This window comes from Osmerus eperlanus, chromosome 21 (assembly GCF_963692335.1).
Source record: "Osmerus eperlanus chromosome 21, fOsmEpe2.1, whole genome shotgun sequence".
In the NCBI taxonomy this organism is placed as follows: Eukaryota; Metazoa; Chordata; class Actinopteri; order Osmeriformes; family Osmeridae; genus Osmerus; species Osmerus eperlanus.
In genome coordinates this window covers 10,586,085-10,604,372 of record NC_085038.1, presented here as the reverse complement: position 1 = coordinate 10,604,372, position 18,288 = coordinate 10,586,085, and the positions used below count along the sequence as shown (strand labels likewise).

At 50.4% G+C, this 18,288-nt stretch overlaps 2 protein-coding genes across 2 annotated transcripts; both read right to left on the bottom strand.

Annotated features, from left to right (window-relative positions):
- Positions 1 to 820: 820 nt before the first annotated feature.
- Positions 821 to 11,414, bottom strand: itgav (integrin, alpha V). The gene is made up of 30 exons (XM_062446549.1): positions 10,400 to 11,414; positions 10,143 to 10,285; positions 9,240 to 9,331; positions 8,829 to 8,943; positions 8,594 to 8,655; positions 8,451 to 8,496; positions 7,718 to 7,840; positions 7,494 to 7,538; positions 7,270 to 7,313; positions 7,092 to 7,148; positions 6,605 to 6,657; positions 6,240 to 6,445; positions 5,917 to 6,114; positions 5,799 to 5,844; positions 5,475 to 5,582; positions 4,990 to 5,045; positions 4,600 to 4,754; positions 4,335 to 4,472; positions 4,100 to 4,167; positions 3,867 to 4,014; positions 3,681 to 3,773; positions 3,457 to 3,536; positions 3,195 to 3,275; positions 2,888 to 2,993; positions 2,566 to 2,724; positions 2,353 to 2,478; positions 2,135 to 2,248; positions 1,944 to 2,051; positions 1,675 to 1,797; positions 821 to 1,523 (listed from the first exon to the last, which is right to left on the bottom strand). Exons 1-30 carry the CDS (start codon positions 10,561 to 10,563, stop codon positions 1,425 to 1,427), a joined length of 3,156 nt encoding a protein of 1,051 aa, XP_062302533.1. The 5' UTR covers positions 10,564 to 11,414; the 3' UTR covers positions 821 to 1,424.
- Positions 11,415 to 11,909: 495 nt separating this feature from the next.
- Positions 11,910 to 15,870, bottom strand: zc3h15 (zinc finger CCCH-type containing 15). The gene is made up of 10 exons (XM_062447207.1): positions 15,696 to 15,870; positions 14,962 to 15,063; positions 14,687 to 14,783; positions 13,781 to 13,933; positions 13,576 to 13,667; positions 13,193 to 13,375; positions 12,971 to 13,117; positions 12,735 to 12,857; positions 12,456 to 12,588; positions 11,910 to 12,294 (listed from the first exon to the last, which is right to left on the bottom strand). The coding sequence occupies exons 1-10, from the start codon at positions 15,768 to 15,770 to the stop codon at positions 12,128 to 12,130; spliced, it is 1,272 nt and encodes a 423-aa protein (XP_062303191.1). The 5' UTR covers positions 15,771 to 15,870; the 3' UTR covers positions 11,910 to 12,127.
- Between the last annotated feature and the right edge of the window lie 2,418 nt (positions 15,871 to 18,288).

Here is an 18,288-nt window from a genome sequence, read left to right as displayed (position 1 = left end):
ACAAGCCATGTGACCTAGGTCAAAGTAGATCCTCATGGTAGGAGGGTTGGGGTTAAACCCTGATGCCCCCCCCCCACACACACACACACTGCAGGGGAAATATGTGAATGTAACCAAGCTTGGGTAACTAAAGGCTACATACAAATAAATAAAACTGTCACGTGAGCTTCCTCTATACGACCTTGCTGGGTGAACTATAGCATGTGTGCTCCGTCTACCCAGTCACGTACTGTTCCACTTTAGATATCCGGAGTCGTCCGACATTGGCATTTACGACAGCGTGTGTGTGTGACCTCTGTCAGTCTTTAGGAATGTAGAGGAGGAGTTTGGACATGTTGAACTGGGACACACTGTAATAAGATTGGCGGGTGCGCGCATGTCCATGCAGCTCCACAGACACTCGCCTGTGTGTGTCGACTATGTAAACATGGCTGTGACCATGCCTCTTTCCATCCATCTTAGGGGAAATCCTAGAGGTTAACAGTACTGGTTCTAACTGTACTGTACAGACCTGGGCTTGGTAGACCAGGGATGGGACAGGAGAGAAGGGGATGATGACTTCTCCCAGAAGGGGTGGAGAGAGAGGAGATTCCTGTTGTAACCAGGAGGAGAGGTGGAAGTGTTCCTGCGTGTGAGCAAGCACCTCCTCTGCAGTCCTGTCCTCACATGCCCCCGCTCTGCCTCCTCCCTCTCCCTCCCTGCTGGGCGTTCCAGCACGTTCCTTCCAGATCCGGGTCTCCTGGCTGTGTGGAATGACAACACTGCCATCTAGTGGCTCTAGTTCTGAAGTGTCAGGCGGCCACTCTACCACACACACATACAGGATGTGAGACTTGACTTTATTGAGGGGTCAGTGAGAGATACAGTAACATGTATTCAGCAGGGTAGTATGATGTCTGGTGGTTGAGGCGAGGCAGTGTTTGGGGGGCAGAAGTGCAGGTGTGAGGTTAACGCACGTTTCAGAAACCTGCTGGAGCGCGAAGGAACACAAACGACTATGTCATCTAGAAAAAGGTTAAAAATCAACTTCCAAATCTAGTCGCCCAATATGGGCAAGACCTAATTTACACCTCACTCAGTAACCAGCGTGCCACACACACACACATTCACACACACACTTTCCCTCTCTCTCTTTGTTACACACACACAGACAGACTAAGATACAGGATTATTCTCAGGCACGCTCATGTTTGAAGCTTCCCTTAACTAAAGATTAACAGCAGGATTGGTAATCAATGAATGAATCACAATTCATTACAGTTCCGTGATAGATCGATCGAAGGAACTAACTCCCAGGTGACCCCACAGCTACCACACACTAGTCAACCTGGTTGCCATGGACACGTTCTAGTAAGTCATTCCGTCATTAGTAGATAAATTAAGGTCTAAGTAGAACTGTTGAGTTTGGGGGGGGGGGGGTGGACTCAGGTGTCTATGTTGGAGTCCCCGTTCTCCTGGGGCTGCAACCGTTCCTTCTCCGTGCTGTCGTCCTGGGGGGGGCGCACACGCTTGAAGAAACCCAGCTGTGGGGGGAGCAGAATGTGTTACAGAGCGGGCAGTGTCAGTTGGCACGGAGCTGAGCGGAGAGGGGGAGAGGGAAGGGGAGGAGGAACAGGAACAGAGAGTAGGGGATGGAGAGAGGTGGAGGGGCAGGAGGAGGAGAGGCACACTGACCTTGTACATGACGAGGCAGAGCAGAGCCAGCAGCAGCAGACCAGACAGCACTGCCAGGGCGATCACCCAGCCTGGCACTGGCTGGCGGCTGTCTATGGCCACCCACACCACCGCCGTGCTCACCTGGACACACACACACAGACCAATGACAAGCGGTTGACGGTTCTACATGCACAGCAAAAAAATCAAATAAAAGAACTACACATCCATTTACTTCTTTCTTCTCTTCCATCGCCCCTCCCCAGTCTCTTCCCCCCTCCCCTCCCTACCGTGGTGATGTTGGCTGGCAGCTCAGAGACCAGGTTCTTGTAGGGCATCTCTATCACGACGAAGGAGGCCGAGGAGCGAACCACATAGGACCGGTTCTGGTTCTCGGCCTGGTTGGGAGGGGGAGAGAGAGGAAGGCGGTGAGTCGTTAGCATGTGAGCCGTGCTGGCGTTACGGGGGGGGGGGGGGGTACCTTGAGGAAGGTGGCCACGCCCAGCCGGGAGCGGATGAAGAGGATGGCGCTGCGCCCTCGCTCCATACGACCCACCTGGCACTTGATCTCCAGACACTGGGCTGTGCTGCAGTCCTACACACACACACACAGTATAAAGGGACGGAGAGAGACAGTGTGTGTAACAATGTGTGTACCAGTGTGGGGATGTGTACCAGAGGGTGTGTGTGTGTGTGTACCAGGGTCCCTAGGTCTCCCTCCGGCTGCTTGCCCTCCAAGTCTCTCCGGTGCACGCGGTTCCGCCCTTCCACTCGGTCTCCGGGAGCAAACACCGTTGCGTTCCTCTCCACGGCAACTGCCGCGCCCTGCCCAACATTCACCATGAGAGGCTCTCAGTGGGGATGTGTGAATACCTGCGTGTGTGTGTGTGTGTGTGTGGGGGGGGTACGTACAGACACGTTGAGCGGGTTGATCTCCATGTTGGTGGAGCAGTTCATGGGCCCGTCCACCTCGTACTTGATGATGTAGAGGAGGGAGGAGTTGAGCAGGCGGTAGGGCACCTGCACGTCCAGCATGGCCTTACTGAAGGTGCTGGGGCCGTTGTTACGCAGCTGTGGGGACGGGGGGGAGAGGTGCGTCAGTAGAGGCACCCCCCCCCCCCCCCCCCCCCCCCGTGAGAGTGCTCTCCACCTCTGCTGTGGCAGGGGGATTAGGGTGCGTCTAAGGTCAGAGCTTTGCTTTGAGGGAGGGGGGGGGGGCGCGTTCGGTTCGTACCTCGTAGATGTGCTGCACCATGGGCCCAATGTCGTCCTCCACGACCGGAGGGGATTTAGGCAGCCAGTTAGCGATGGGGAGGAACACCTGGTCTGGAGCGGACACCCTGACAGACGGAGGAAGAGATGGATGGACAGAGAGACAGAACGGAGGCATAAAGGAAGAACCGATGAATGGCTGGATTGGAGGGTTGGGGAGGTCAACAGATGGATGCATCTATAGAAACGGGTATAATGTGACAAGAGGCAGAGTCTGCTGGGGGGGGGGGGGGGGGGGGGGGAGAGGCCAGGAGGCCTGAGGTACTCACCCTCGTACCTCCACCCGAGCCAGCACAGCCAGGCGGGTCAGACTGGACACCACCACGCTGGTGTTGTTAAACTGGTTCGAGCTGCCGGACACAGGCCACAGTCAGACACACACAGTCAGACACACACAGGCAGAAACACACAGGCAGAAACACACAGGCAGACACACACAGGAAGACACAGACAGTCAGACAGACACACAAAGGGAGACAGACACAGTCAGACACACAGGCAGGCATCCACACGCACGTTCGCACAATCTACCTGACGATCTGCAGGTTGAACTGGACGGAGGTGTCCTGCTCGGACAGCTGGTGGACGCTGAAACGCAGACCTGCTACCAACTGAGAGGTGGGCGGGGGGGGGGGAGCAAGCGAGGGAAAGCTTACATCATTGGACAAAAGGTCTTTATTTCCATTTACACCTATGTTTATCTATTCTCGGCCACTAGAAGGCAGCACAGCCCTATGTGATGTGTGTGCGTTTACCTTAGTTCCTCCCTTCATGGGGTTTCCCAGGTCACACACCACGAGCCTCGTCAGGTTCTCCCTCTTGTAGGCACAGGACAGTCTGGACAGGGTCTGGAGGGGGAGGGGAGGAGGGGGGTTAGACCCGTCAAACGCAACGCACCCCAGATCTATGCACAGGCTTTCCAGAGCCAAGTGTGTGTGTACCTGGCTGTTGCGGACCACACCGGTGAAGTCCGCCTGGGGGGGCAAGGTGACGTGCAGCTCGGCCTCGTACGCCCCCTCCCCCCCGTTCTCCGACGTCACCTCCAGCGTCAAGGCGTTGTCGTCGCCAATGTAGATCCGCTCCCGGTCGCTAGGGGGCAGCACAGGCTGATGGGGGCCGTCTCTACTGAAGGTGTGTGTGTGGGTGGGTGCAGGTGTGTGTGTGTGTGTCTTACCTGCGGACAGACAGCTTGAGGTCTGGTTTGCAGATGTTGTCGTTTCCACAGTCCAGCAGAATATGAGCCTGCAACCACAACAGCATCCAGACCAATCATAAGCTACAGCTATCAGTTTCAGACAGTTCATTGTGTATAGGTGAGGGTGTGTGTGTGTCCAGGCGAGTGTGTGAGTGTGTTTAGGTTAGTGTGCTCAGCTGAGTGTGTGTGGGTGTGTGTCCAGGTGAGTGTGCACCTGTCTGGACACGTTGGTGGGGGTGCTGTGGTCCAGTATGAGCTGCAGGCTGGTTTTGTCTGCAGCCCTGAGGGCATCCAGCTTGTACTCCAGCAGAACACTGATCGGGGTGATCTTATCACGGAACTCAGAGTCATCCTACACACACACACACACACACACACACAGGGGTTAGAACTTGTGAGGATGTGCACCACCAGTAAAATCAGTGCGAGCGGAGCTGCTGCTGCTGGTGATGACGGTGATGGTGAAGAGGCAGACTGACTATGAGGTAAGCGTCCTGCTCCTCACAGGAGGGGCCTCGGCCGTTGCTGGCCGTCATGTTCTTGCTGTACTGGGGCGTCTTGCTGTGGAGGAACAGCACGCGCTTGATCGCCCCCTTGTGTTTGAGACGGTCCAGCACAAGATCCACCTGGAAATCTGGGGGGAGGGGGAGAGATGTGGGGTCAGAGGTTACATGAAGGAGGAGAATCAAAAGGATGAAATGGGAGTGAGAGAGAGGGGGGGGATGACTGGAGGGAGAGATAAGATGGGAGTTAGAGAGAGAGAGAGAGAGAGAAAGAGAGCGTGAAGGAAGGAGTGAGAGATAAGGGAGTGAGAGAGAGGGGGCGGGAGAGATAAGAAGGGTAACAAAGAGGAAGAGAGTCGTTCTTACTGATTAAGGCCGGAGCTCCTTTCCCAGATGCCTTTAAACAGTATTTGACCTTGAAGCTAGACAGAGAAAGAGACACACACAGAGAGGAGAGAGAAACAGAGAGAGAGAAGGGACTGTCAATGTGCTCCAGAAACTGATGACCCAGAGTAGGAGAAGCCCTGAGGCTGTATAGACTATTAAACAGAGGCAGTATGCTAACTCAGGCTACACTGAAGCATGGTTGACCTAGTTAGCTCTGGCACTGCTTTAATGAAGCTAATGCTAAACTCAAATTCTCCACAGAACAGCCCCATCCATGGCCTCACAGCTGAACTGCATTTGAAAAAACACAAGCCAAAGGTTGAGTCATTTACTGCGTGTGTGTGCGTGTGTTAGAGATTTGGCATAGCAGACCCAGACTAACTGCTGTTTACACTCAAAATGAGTCATAGGGAGGGGTGCACACACACAGTTATTGAGTGTGTGTAAGTGTGCAAGTGTGTTACCAGGAGACCCGGGTGGAGGTTCCAGGCAGGGTGCAGGAGCGGTCCTCAGGGTTGAGGATCTGAGGGCTTATGTCCAGGGTGGCGTTCACACTGATGACTGGCCGGGCCCTGGGTCAAGAGTCAGGGAGGTCACACAACGCACACATGACCATAGGGTCAGTTCTAGTCGTAGCATGTAATCGAACTTCATATTGCTTGGTTTTGACATACATTGGTTCCTTTATTCCTTCCTCTTGGAATAGTAATAGCATGATCAAACTCTGCAGGAATATACTAGAACAAAGAGCAGGCAGTGGGCTAGGCCCAGAGGAGAGGACAGCTTACCTGTAGAGAACAGCCCTGTCTGCACCAAAGGCCCCGACTATCAGATCTGGAGAAACACAACACAGTCAGCCCACTGTCTCTCTCACACACACACACACGATCTCTCTCTCCAGGGTACCTGGGTATCCGTTCTGGTCGATGTCCGTTCCTCCAGACATGGCGTAGCCGAAGCTAGGGGGCATGTAGGCTGACGCCCAGCGCCCTTCCAGCACCTGCGAGGCAACAGGCTCCACCCCCACGGCCCCGCCCCGCCCGTTATAGATGAACACCTGGCCCCGCCTGTACGGGCCTCCGTAGGGCGCTGCCACGGCAACGTCTGGGGGCGGCAGCGTTAGTGAAGATAAATCGAGGATACGGAACGCGAAGAATCGACACGCACACCTGCCAACACGTCACACACACACCACCGCTCTCTCCCGCCCTCTCTCTCTCCATCCCTACCGTTGTAGCCGTCCAGGTCCAGGTCTCCCAGCGCGGCGACGGAGCTGCCGTAGCGAGCGTAGATCTCCCCGCCGGTCAGCTTCCGGGGGGGCTGGAAGGAGAACCCCCCCCTCCCTAGGTACACGTACACCTGGCCCACCTCCCTCAGCTTCCCGTCTGAGCCGCGCTCCATGAAGAGAGGAGCCCCCACCAGCAGGTCCACCAACCTGGGGGGGGGGGGGGGAAGGGAAGGGGGGGCGAGAGAGAGCGCGAGTGAGCAGAGGAACGGGCGAGAGGGAGAACAAAAGATGGGGCTTGTCCTCTCGTGGTGGGTTTACAGCCGGAGATCGTTCCAGAGCCGGGCCTCCGAACAGGGAGAGACTCACCCGTCGTTGTTGACGTCGGTGGCAGCGACCGAGTGTCCGAAGTAAGCTGCCATCTGTCAGCAGGACAGAGAGACACAGAGAGAGACAGTAAACAAGGCTGCTCAGGTTACAACGTTTAACCTGAACCGTCAAACTACATCTATACAACCCCCACCTCTCTAACCACAATAATGAAAATACAACTGCTCTGTTATGTAATCGAATCCATGTACTTAAAAACTCCGGGCTCACTTAACTAGCTAGTCATGCATCACCAGCCTAAAGCCATACAATCATTGTGTGTGTGTGTCTCTGTGAGAGCATGGATCAGTGAACCTGACCCAGTTCATCATGCCTGAAGGCATTTACACAAATGCTCTGGAACAGATCGACACAATCATCACCCCCCCCCTCGTTCCTGACCTGGATTCCGCAACATAGCCCACACTAACGCTGGTCCCAACCCGGGTCCTCTGGTCCCAACCATGGACCATGGACTAGTTCTCACCTGGACTCCGGTGAAGTTCACCGCAGACTCCATGCTGTGGCCGTTGAGAATGGTCACCTGATGAGAGACATAAGGTGGACTTATTTTGATTCACGGAATATACACCTGTCAGCAACGATGCACTATGGATGTGTGTGCGTGTGTGTGAGTGTGTGCGCATGTGTGTGTGTGTTCTTACATAGCCCAGAGACTTGTCTCCTCGAGGGACTCCGGTCACGTAGTCTAAAGAGAAGAACACGAGCAGACTAACACATCAGAGAATAGAACCCAGAAGTAGAAGATAGAACAGAGCACAGCAGGGTAATGTAGAGTAGAACATGGTAGTGGTACATAGAACAGAACACAGTAGAACTTAGTAGAGTACAACAGAAAAACTGATTACAGAATAGTAGAAATACTCACCATCCTTTCCATCATCATTAAAGTCTCCCACAGTCACAGAGTAGCCTGAAACACACACACACACACACACGTCAGAGCCAAAAACGTGGCCGTCTTTGTGCCAAAAACTTCGGTAGATGCACTTCTCTAGTTTTTATTATTCACTCAATTTCTTTATATGATCTTTCAATGTTCTGTGTATCTCTGTGTGTGTTCAGATTGTGTGCGCGCGCATGCGTGTTCACCCAGGTAGCTGTCATCAAACTGGGCGCTGGCCGTCTTGGTGGACAGCTGGTTGCTATACGTAGTGGTGAACTGGTTGCTATAGCGATCGATGATCTCAGTAATGTCATCTGATATGAGTTGACCTGGACAAAACAGGATGTGGAGAGATATGAGACAGTTGAAAGAGTTAGGATATGGTTGTGAGTGAGAAAAACAGACAGTTTTATGAACAGACGGTAAAAAAAAAAACATTCTACCCACCCAGGACGGTCTTTCCCACTCCACATCACATGTGCACAAACACACACACACCCATTTACACACAGCCTGCACACCCAGACATTGGAATGATGACATAGTGCTATTCTGGCTGTGTGCTTCTACCCTTATATGGTCATTTATGTTTCTCTGAGCTGCAAGCAGCGTTAATGCAGGCTTTAGGTGTGTGTATTGCTACAGATAATGTGTGTATATGTTTGTGTGTTTCTGCAGAGAGTGAGTGTGATGATGCAGGCAGGGTGTGTGTGTGCTGCAGATAAAGGAGTGTGCGTGTGTTCGTGCAAATAGTGTGTGTGTGTGTGTGTGTGTGTGTGCCTGTTGCTGCAGAAAGGAGTTTGTGTGTGTCTCAAACAGCCTTACTAATGCTTCAAAAAAAGGGATTCCAGGATTCCAAACGCCAAAGGGCGTTTGGAATCCTGGAATCCCTTACTAATGCTTTAATCCTACATCCACCTGCACCAGCTGATGTCTCACCTTGCCAGTAGTAGCTGCCAGGGCCTCCAACCACCACCCTGTGGTTCTACAGGACAGAGACGTGGACAAGCACAAACACACAGGATGGTCATTGGGTGCCTCGGAGGCAGACGACGAATCGCAACTTCTGGTAGTGGTCTTACCTTCACAAAGTCCACACTGAACCCTGCTTGACAGAAACCCTGGAACTCTGGAGTGTGTGAGGCTATGGAGGGAGAGACAGAGCGAGAAGGAGAGCGAGAGAGCGAGATGGAGGGAGAGGAGACAGACAAGTAAGTGTCAGACAGGAAGTGGTTCCTGTGTGACTCAACCAGACGCTATCGGTTCAAATCCACAATTAGATGTGCCAGACAGAGTGTCAGACAGACGGATACGTACACGTGCGACAGGGTGAGTACTCCACAGTCTTCTCTCCCTTCATCAGGAAGCACGTGCCCACAGGCTCTCTTTCTGACAGGCCGTAGGTGCTCCACTGGTACAGGGGGGCACACGCCTGCAACACGGACAAAACACATGCTAACACATGCTTTGCACACACTGAAACACACTCAAGTAATACGAACCTGGAGGCAACACAATGCACTTCACAGAGGGGGGGGGGGGGGGGGGGCGTAATACAAACACTTATGTTTGACACTAATGTTCCTCAGGAAGAGGAGGAAAACAAGAAAGAGGATAAGGAGGAGAAAGAGTAGGAGTAGGCCACTCACTTTAAGATGTTAACATTCAATATGGGGGGGGGGGGGGAGAGGCAACATGGGAGAGAAAGAGGAGGAGGGGGGCTCTTACCAGGATATGTTCTCCGTCTGAGCGGACTGAAGCTCCAAACCACTGGTTGGACTTGAACTCCATCTGGACTCCCTTGTCATTCCTCCTTTCCTCTGGACGGGGAGGGAGAAAGACGGAAACATTGACAAAGATGCCGCTGAATCCAGTATGTTGTGGCAAACAACGCGAAGCGTTGAGGGCGCTGGACTGAAGGAGGCCCAGGCGAGGTGAAGGCTGGGAGAGACTGGAATGGACAAAGCTTAAACATAAGCCGAGAACATGCTAAGACTGGTTACTACAGCTGCTCGCACACATTATATATACACACACACACACACACAGAGAGAGAGCTAACTATCACAAACCACATACTAAATTTAAAAAGACAGGCGGCGATCTGCCCCACACTGGATTATCTTTTGTTTGTCTATCTACATGTGTGAACTACAAAAAGCCAAGTGCTGGGTTTGATGTTTCCAGGAAGTAGAGATGACAGGACAGGAAGAGAAGACAGCTGCCCGCAGACATGCAGACAGACTGACCAAAAACACAAATGTACACACACACCAGACCAACTGCTTGTAAGGCTATTCCAGGTGTCTGTTAAATTTAGGGAAACATCATACAGAGGGAGATGCATGTAGACACTAACTAAAAGGTTGTTTATATTACACCGCCTGGATACTGACCAACTAATTAGACAATTACACAAGTAAGGCGGCAACAACAACAAAAAAGCAGGTTATCATGAGGCTGTTACTCAGCCTGTATTCACTTCCAACAACTCCTTACATCAACACAAATCTCCAAAAGATGGTTACAATCGATTCTATAACTCCAACCTTCAGAACACGTGTTTTGCTTTCCCAGTCATCATAACATCAGACCGAAGAAGACCAATTATCAGTGTCCAATCAACTTTACCAGAGTTGTCAAACTGCAGTTGCTGGCAGCTTGCGTCTATCGTCTTTGACCATGGACAACTGTAGACAGCACCTCGCTCTACCACCGTGGAGGGCACCGAATGCGACGTGTTGGCCTTGGGAGCCCCGACCAGGATGTTCGCCCTGAACAGACAGTGAAACACACAAACATGTTACCAAATTTCTTCCAAGAGTCACAGATGACAGGCTTTATAATTTAATACATGGCTTTCAAACCGAAACCGTTGGCAAACTTACTGTTTGTCCTTAGGCTTAAAGAAGTCGACCGAGAAGCCAAAGTAGCTTCTCTGCGGACCGGAAAACACAGACGGATTGTCGGCGTCCAAATTGAAGGAATAACACCCCAAACAGTAAACTAAAACGGAAACAAGCGGACACCACAGCCCGCGACGAACCTCCATTGTGTCCCCGAAATGCAGCCAACAACACGGGCCTACAGTACAGTAGCAAAAAAAAAGTTGTTATACCACAAACGACTACTTAAACAGCGAGGTCTCTGCGTGTTATCTGGCGTCGTTTATTACTCTCCGCTGGAGGTGGGCTACTTTTTGATTATGCGGCGTGATTTCACAGTCCCGACGCTTGGACAAATTCCTCCTCTTTCTCTTTCCAAAAACCAACTCCCATCCCTGTCCGAGATCATGAATCTGTCATCAAGACACTACCGCGCATACTGCTGTTTTGTTTCGTGCTGCCATGTCAGGTCCCGAGGCTAACTGTTTTCTAACGCAGTTCTCTGAGAGTAGCTAGGAATGCAAAAATTATTCTCGATTAGGTTGCCCGGATATCCCGGTGGTGTGCCGAGATACACAATGTACAATATTTATGCTTGGGCTTGGCCAGACGTCACTCATGGAAAGTGTAAATCCAAAACGAACTGAGACATTCAAAGGGAAGTGGGAATTGTAGTATCCTACATATTCCACATTTACATCGTTCATTTTCCAGAGAAGGGAAAGTGAAATTACTATTAAAACACCAATTCGATTCTATTTCTAAAAACATTGAATAGAACACACGGCTGGTTCTGAGTTATCAGGTCACATTATTTACGCATATTTAACTTAACATATATGTTGTCTTGTGGTGGTGTGGAGCTTCACGTCTATTTTCCTCGGGTTAGATGCGTGTAAATTAGGGATCTAAAATGAGTAGTTTAGGTGCAGTGACGTAATGACGCCCAGGCTGCTATATTTGGTGATGCCCGCGAGACTGGACCGTGTGAGCTATAGCTTGAGGAATTCGACGCGGGGACCACTCTGGCATTCCTGGGTGGTTGTTCTTGGCACATCCACACAACATTGAAATCGCAATCAATCTCTCTAACCCCGCCTTTCTAGAATGACATCTTCCCCACCCCCGTAATCAGATATAATCATTAACATCCATCAGAAGGGTGTCAACATGTATACTGGTCTCAGGATCGTTAATTGATGATTTATATTTGTTAAGCCATTTTTTCTCTGTAAAAGAAAGTATACAAAGGAGAGGAGAGCACAGAAGACCGCACATTGTACTAATTATGAACACAAGACATCTCAAAGACTAATCCTCTGAAGGAGGGTGAGGGTGGGGGCCAATATCAGAGTAGTGTACAGTGTAGAGGCAGTAAAGGGGTGAGATTGGGGTATAGGTGAGGCAGTAAAGGGGTGAGAGTGGGGTACAGGGGAGGCATCAACGGGGTGAGAGTGAGACTGTGAGTCATAGGGGAGGGGGAGGAGTAAAGGACAAAGCAGCAACAACAGGATGTGATCATCAGCATGTTTATTGTGAATCTCTTTAGTTAAGTTTTTTTCTCTCTCTCTTTCTCTCTCTCTCTCTCTCTGCTCATTCATAGTCCATGAGGGGTGCTCTACAATCCTCGATTATGCCAGCAAGTCAGTAAGCCAGCAAGTCAGTCAGTCAATCCATGAAGTCAGTCAACTCGTCAATTGGTCAGCAAGTCAAGTCAGGCAGCTGGTCAGGTCAATCATCCAAGTCCAGTGTGTTGAGCTCCTCGTCCAGCTCATCCAGGTCTTCTGTGAACAGGTTCTCATCTACAGGAACGTCCTCCTGCTCCACCTCCACCTCCTCATCCTCGTCACCATGAAGACCGTTCTCCTCTCCCCCACACGCTCCGTTCATCTGGTCGTCTGGGCGACGGGGGGGAAAGAGACAATCTTTATGAAACATGTATGACACAGGCACACACTCCATACAACATACTGAACACACACGTACACGCGGTCTTCGGTATTACAACTATTGTAGATACGACAGGGCTGTGGGTATTTTTTTTTTCTAATGTCCTCACCATCTGTTTCCTGTGTCGGTCGGCGCTTGGAGGTGAATCTGTCCACCGCTGCCACGGTGATGCCTGTGTTGTCTACCTCCTGAGGAACGAAGCGGGCCAGGTCTATGTCCTGGAACTCGCCATTGTTTTCCACCTGGAGAACACGTATCCGTGGGTTACACCCTCGACCCCTTGCACGGCCCACTCAGCCTGTGCGACTGGCGGCAACACCCCCCCCCCCATCCCCCTCCACAACAGACAACGCAGAAGAACAGGAGGGATGCCAGCACGGTCTCCTACCTCCTCTGACGCATCGTCCTCCTCGTCCTCGTCGTCTCCCCGGGCGTAGCGCGTGTCGTCCGCCTCCTCGTCGTCGTCGTCCACCAGCTCGGGACGGAACTCGAACACCTCGCGACCGCTCACCTGCCGCAAAACACAAGGGAGCGTCAATCACGTCAATTCACGTTCTGTGAGCGAAACAACCGTGTACCCAGGGTCTCTCCCCCCCCCCTCCACATCTCCTACCCCCGACTCACCCCAAACGAGCGCCCGGCCTTGAAGTCGGCCTTCTTCTTCTCCATGTCCTCCTCCGCCTTTGCCACCTTCTCCTGCCTCTTCCTCCTCTTCCACGCCAGGAAGGTGTCCAGCGTAATGCGAGTCACGTTGGCTCCCAGGGCTGAACGCTGCGCACATACACACTCGTTAGCAGTGCATCACTTATCCAATGGCTTGTCTAGACACACAGTATACACACACACCTCATTCTCTATCAGCTCCTCCAGGGAGATCTCGTCTTCCCTCTCCTCCTTCTTCTTGTCCTTCTTCAGGACGAAGCCGGGCGGGAGAGCGTGGCGGTACATGCAGATGTCCGCCCCACCAGGACACACCCAGAACCAGCCGTACTTGTTGTTCTCTATGGCATCCAGGAAGTAGCGGCAGACCTGCAGGAAAAAGAAAACAAGGAAAAGAGTCAGAAATGGTACAGACTTGCATTTCACCCAGTGCTACTGCTGCTGGTCTGAGGAGCTTCAGTTGCTGAGAGAAATCTCCTGTGAGGTATAACTCTGACAAGACAGGAAAGAGAGAGACAGGAAGAACAGGAAACACAGGAGAACTAGCGGTGAAAGTGACAGAAACCTACAATCTGAGTTTTTGCTTTCTTCTTCTCCGCCTCTCCGTGTTTCTTGTTGATGACCTCCTCCAGCTTCTTCTCATCCCAGGTGTCCATGGTGTCTGGAGGAGGAAGAGAGGATATTGATATAAGGCCTTTTGTGAGGAAGTTACTGAGGAGGATAAATATTTATCAGTGTTGATTTGGATACATGTTGATCGGGGTACATGCTAACCTTTCTCCAGCTCGTCATCTCTCTCGTCCACATACAGGCTGCGTTTTTCACACTTCCTCTCCAGGGTCAGGTCATGAGAGAACTTACACTTGTCTCCCTTGGTGCACTGGCCCTGCTTGAAGAAGGCACAGAGCACCGACTTGGGGTCCACACCTACGGCAAGGGAGTGAAAGACAAGGATGGAGAGATAGAGAAAAGAGAGGGAGGGCAGGGGAGAGATAGAGAGGAGAGAGGAAGGAAAGGGGAGAAATAGAGAAGAGAGGGAGGGACGGTGGGAGATAGAGGAGACAGAGGGAGGGAAGGAAGAGATATATGATAGGAGGAAGGAAAGAGAAAGGGGAGGGAAATAAAGATGGAGAACAGAGAAAGGAGAGATAAAACATAAAAGAAAGAAGACAGTGATAGTAGGGAGGTTCACCATTAGTGAAAGTTCTTGGAGGGGAGCATGTGGTCTTTATAATCCACATAAAGTTAAAGGCAGGGTAGGCAAGTTGCGCGAAGCTAGCTATTTTAGCTTCTTTTTGACACGATTCAAACCAAAATATCCCACCTCCTCCCTTCAAAACCACTCCCACAAAACTACAGTAACGAGCATTGAGTGGAGGGGCAGAGTGTGCGCAGGTAGGTAGGTAGACAGACAGGTAGCCCGTCCAATCAATAGTCAGGGTACCCCTTAATGATTGGTCGTGTTTATTACAGTATTGCGACGCCCACAGATGTCGGAATGATTTCATATTACCATCAAACGTTTAGATATATTGGTTGCTATCAAGACGTTAAGTTACTTTCGGCAAATATGACAAAAAGTGCTTCTCAACAACTGCCTACCCTGCTTTTAATATAATGTGTCTGTATACCAGTTCATACTGCCTGCACAGACCTTCAGTCCACTGGCTTCCAACTCACCTTTGGCAACCTTTTGAGCAGCCACCACAGGCTTGAACAGCTCATTCAGCTCCTCCAACTCCTTCTTCTTGTCTCCCTTTTTCCCTACCTCTGTGCCCTGTAGACAGAAGGGCAAAGACGGAGAAAAAGAAGAAAGCAGACGAAGATAAATGGCCAAGAAGATGGGAGAGAACGTGATAAGTCAGAACTAGAGGCGAACTAAGTGAGGTCAGAGTATAAAAAAGTTAATATCAGTAGCTACGGAAACTTACGCGAATAAGGACAAGGACACTCACCTTAGCGCCTGGTGGACCACCAGACTTGACTTGATGAGTGACATTCTTTATGAACTTCTGTTGTTTGGCTCCCTTCTTGTTTTTCAACCCAAATGTCTTGTCCTGCGCAAAGGAAATAAGTTAAACGGACGTGCTAGTATGCAGCTAGCTTGGTTCGTAGCCTGATGGCCGCTCCGTTTATTAAGCTAAGAGTCTAACTTGCGAGCTCTGATTAGCTCATTTGCCACACTAGGACATTGAATGGTTGGATAACGCTATAACTAGGTAGCTCTAGTGGAAAACACCACACTAAATAGAAAATGACACATACAGCTAGTCACACCGTCTGGCAGACCGATAGTTAGAGCTAGCTACGGTAGCTAGCCGATTTAACGGTTCCATAGCGCCATGCCACCCGGCCAAATGTGGCCACGTTCTGATTCTGAAACGGGTTTAGTCAACTAGCTAGCCTAGCTAGCAGAGTTTATAAAAAGGGTTGCTTGGAATGGATATAAGAATATACATCTATGTTGGAAAAAATCGGCTAGCAAGCTGTTAACACAACCTAGTGGGGAAATGAGCGTCCCGTGTGACTAAAAATATCCAGACATAACAGCTTATCAATGACATGTTAGTGCCTTGCCTAAGCAGCTAAGCTAGCTGGCTGTATAGCTCAGCGCAGCTATTTCGTATCGAGCTTTCTGGCTAGTTTGCTAGCTACTAATGGCCACACAGGCAATGTATATTAATTTCACCTCGATTATCTTTTCCTTCTTCTTCTCTTGGGTCTTTTTATTTCCCACGGCTGGAGCAGGTTTCTTTGGAGGCATAGCGGAATGAATGAGCCGGCTATTTATTTATATTTTACAGTGCCAATGCACGATAGCCACCGCTACATACACTGCTAGGCCACATGTGACAATGTTGCTAAGTTGACACAGCATGACGTCATCTCATGGAATTCTGGATACTGGAGTTCAGAGTTGGAGAAATATAACAGACTTCACTGCTTCCTCCAGTCCATAACTACAGAAAGCTTCTGCTCTTTGACTGGAAATTAGGAATACGTATCTAATTATTTCTCACTACATGGTTAAATTAACAAATGTTTCTCTGACCTAGTTTCCGCTGATGAAGTGATGGATTGTCACATAACTTGTGGACATTCAGAAATACATGAACACATTTATATACAAGAAATACAAGGTGTTGCGTGAGAGTGTGTGAACTGGTTGAAATGCATGATATGGGTACAAGACTAGTAGGAGCTAAAAAGCACAGGAAATACTCTTTAGCTTGAAATCTGTATTTTGAGATTTAAATTGACAGAAATAAACAGACTAGCTAAAGCATGTAATATATTATTTAGCTGATAGTATACGATAAACAACAAGCTTCAATCTGCTGCCTCAGAATAATCTACAGAAATAAAGGGAGACGGACAGAAAGATATAGGAGAGTTGGGAGAGCAAATAGTAATGAATATTAACTTTCACAAATAACTCTGGATGTGGATGTCTGTGATGAACTTGTCTACACACACTCACTTTGACTTGATCCTCTGGGAGATATCTTCCCCTCTCCTGGTGTTACGTACACATGTTAAGGACGTGTGTGTACTGTAGATATACATGTCTGTGCCCGTGTAGTTGTGTGTTGTGTGTTTGTCTTCCCTCCTGTCTCTCCATATTATCATCATTCATTCAGGTGTCCATTTTCCATTTGATCGTCTGCTTCATTCATCTCTGTTCATCATCATTCATATGTCTGTTCCCGGCCAATCCGGTGAGTGTCTGGCTCCCTTGTTCCGACCTTTCTTCGATAGCCGTTTTTGATCCAGTGTCTGTGTTCTGTAACTATTTGTTACATGCTTTTGTTATTTAAGTCTTTACAGACGAGTATGAGTATGAGTTGTGAGTATGAACTTGTCTACACCCACTGACCTTGGCCTGATCCTCTGAGAGATATCCTCCTCTCTCCTGGATGTAATCAAACAGGTCTACCGCAGGTACAGGCCTCTCCAGAAATATGATCAGCTCCTGGTCCAGCTCATACCAGTCCAGCAGCTCCACTGCTGCCTGACCGCCCTCTCCTCCTCTAACCCTGGCCTCACCCCTCACCTCCTCACCCCTCACCTCCTCACTCCTCACCTCCTCACCCCTCACCTCCTCACCCCCTCTCCTCCTCTAACCCTGGCCTCACCCCTCACCTCCTCACCCCTCACCTCCTCACTCCTCACCTCCTCACTCCTCACCTCCTCACCCCTCACCTCCTCACCCCCTCTCCTCCTCTAACCCTGGCCTCACCCCTCACCTCCTCACCCCTCACCTCCTCACCCCTGGCCTTCTCAGCCATGTCCGCCCCACCCTGTCCTACGATCAGTAGGAGCACCACCTCCAGGGGGAGCGGGGGGAGCTTCCGACCCAGGGTCTTAAACACAGAGAACACAACAACCAGTTAGAGTTAATGCTGCAATAGGGTTGTTACCTGTTGGAAGACTGTGGTTTTGGATAACAGTGAGACAATTTAGAATGAGAATCTGAAATCAAATCAACATGTATTTGTATAGCCCTTTTTACACACAAGCATGTCACAGAGGGCTTCACATACGCCCATAGAACTGCCCCTCAACCAACCTAAACCCTCAAGGATGACAAGGAAAAACTCCCAGAAAAACTCACTAGAGGAGAAAAAATTGAAGAAACCTTGGGAGGAGCAATTCAGTGAGGGATCCCCTCCTCCAGAGACGGTTGGTGAAAGAGAGGAGCAGAACACAGGCTTAACATAGTCATACAGCAGGGAAATGCCAATGGGTTTTTGAAACACCAAAATCCATTGTTTAACTTGGTAGATGTGGGAAGGGTCCGGGAAACTCGCTGTTGCCCATCATGGAGACTGGTTTCCGGTTGGCGACCAGGTCCAGCGTTGGCAGACCGACGACCAGGCAGGTGCTGACAGCTCAAACCCCCCACACCCCAGGGGATGTGTGTGTGTGTGGGGGGGGGGGGACAGAGAGGAAAGCAGGGATTAGAGAATTCCAGGAGCAGCTAACAGTTACAGTCATAATAGAATGAGATCCCCACCAAAATGAAATATATGAATTGTAATAGCTAAGTAGGGGTGAAAGGGGGATTGGTCCACTCACCACAGGTGTATTTATCACCTTATCAATGGGGACATGCTTGACTGCCACCTATTGACTGAGATTGGTGGGGGGGCAAAGAACATGTTGATTTATAAAAATGATATGCTGCTCTGTGTGTGAGTGTGGGTATATGTGTGTGTATGTATGTGTTGTCATTCTCACAGGCAAATTGTCATCTCTACGGAGTCCAGCATAGACTAAGC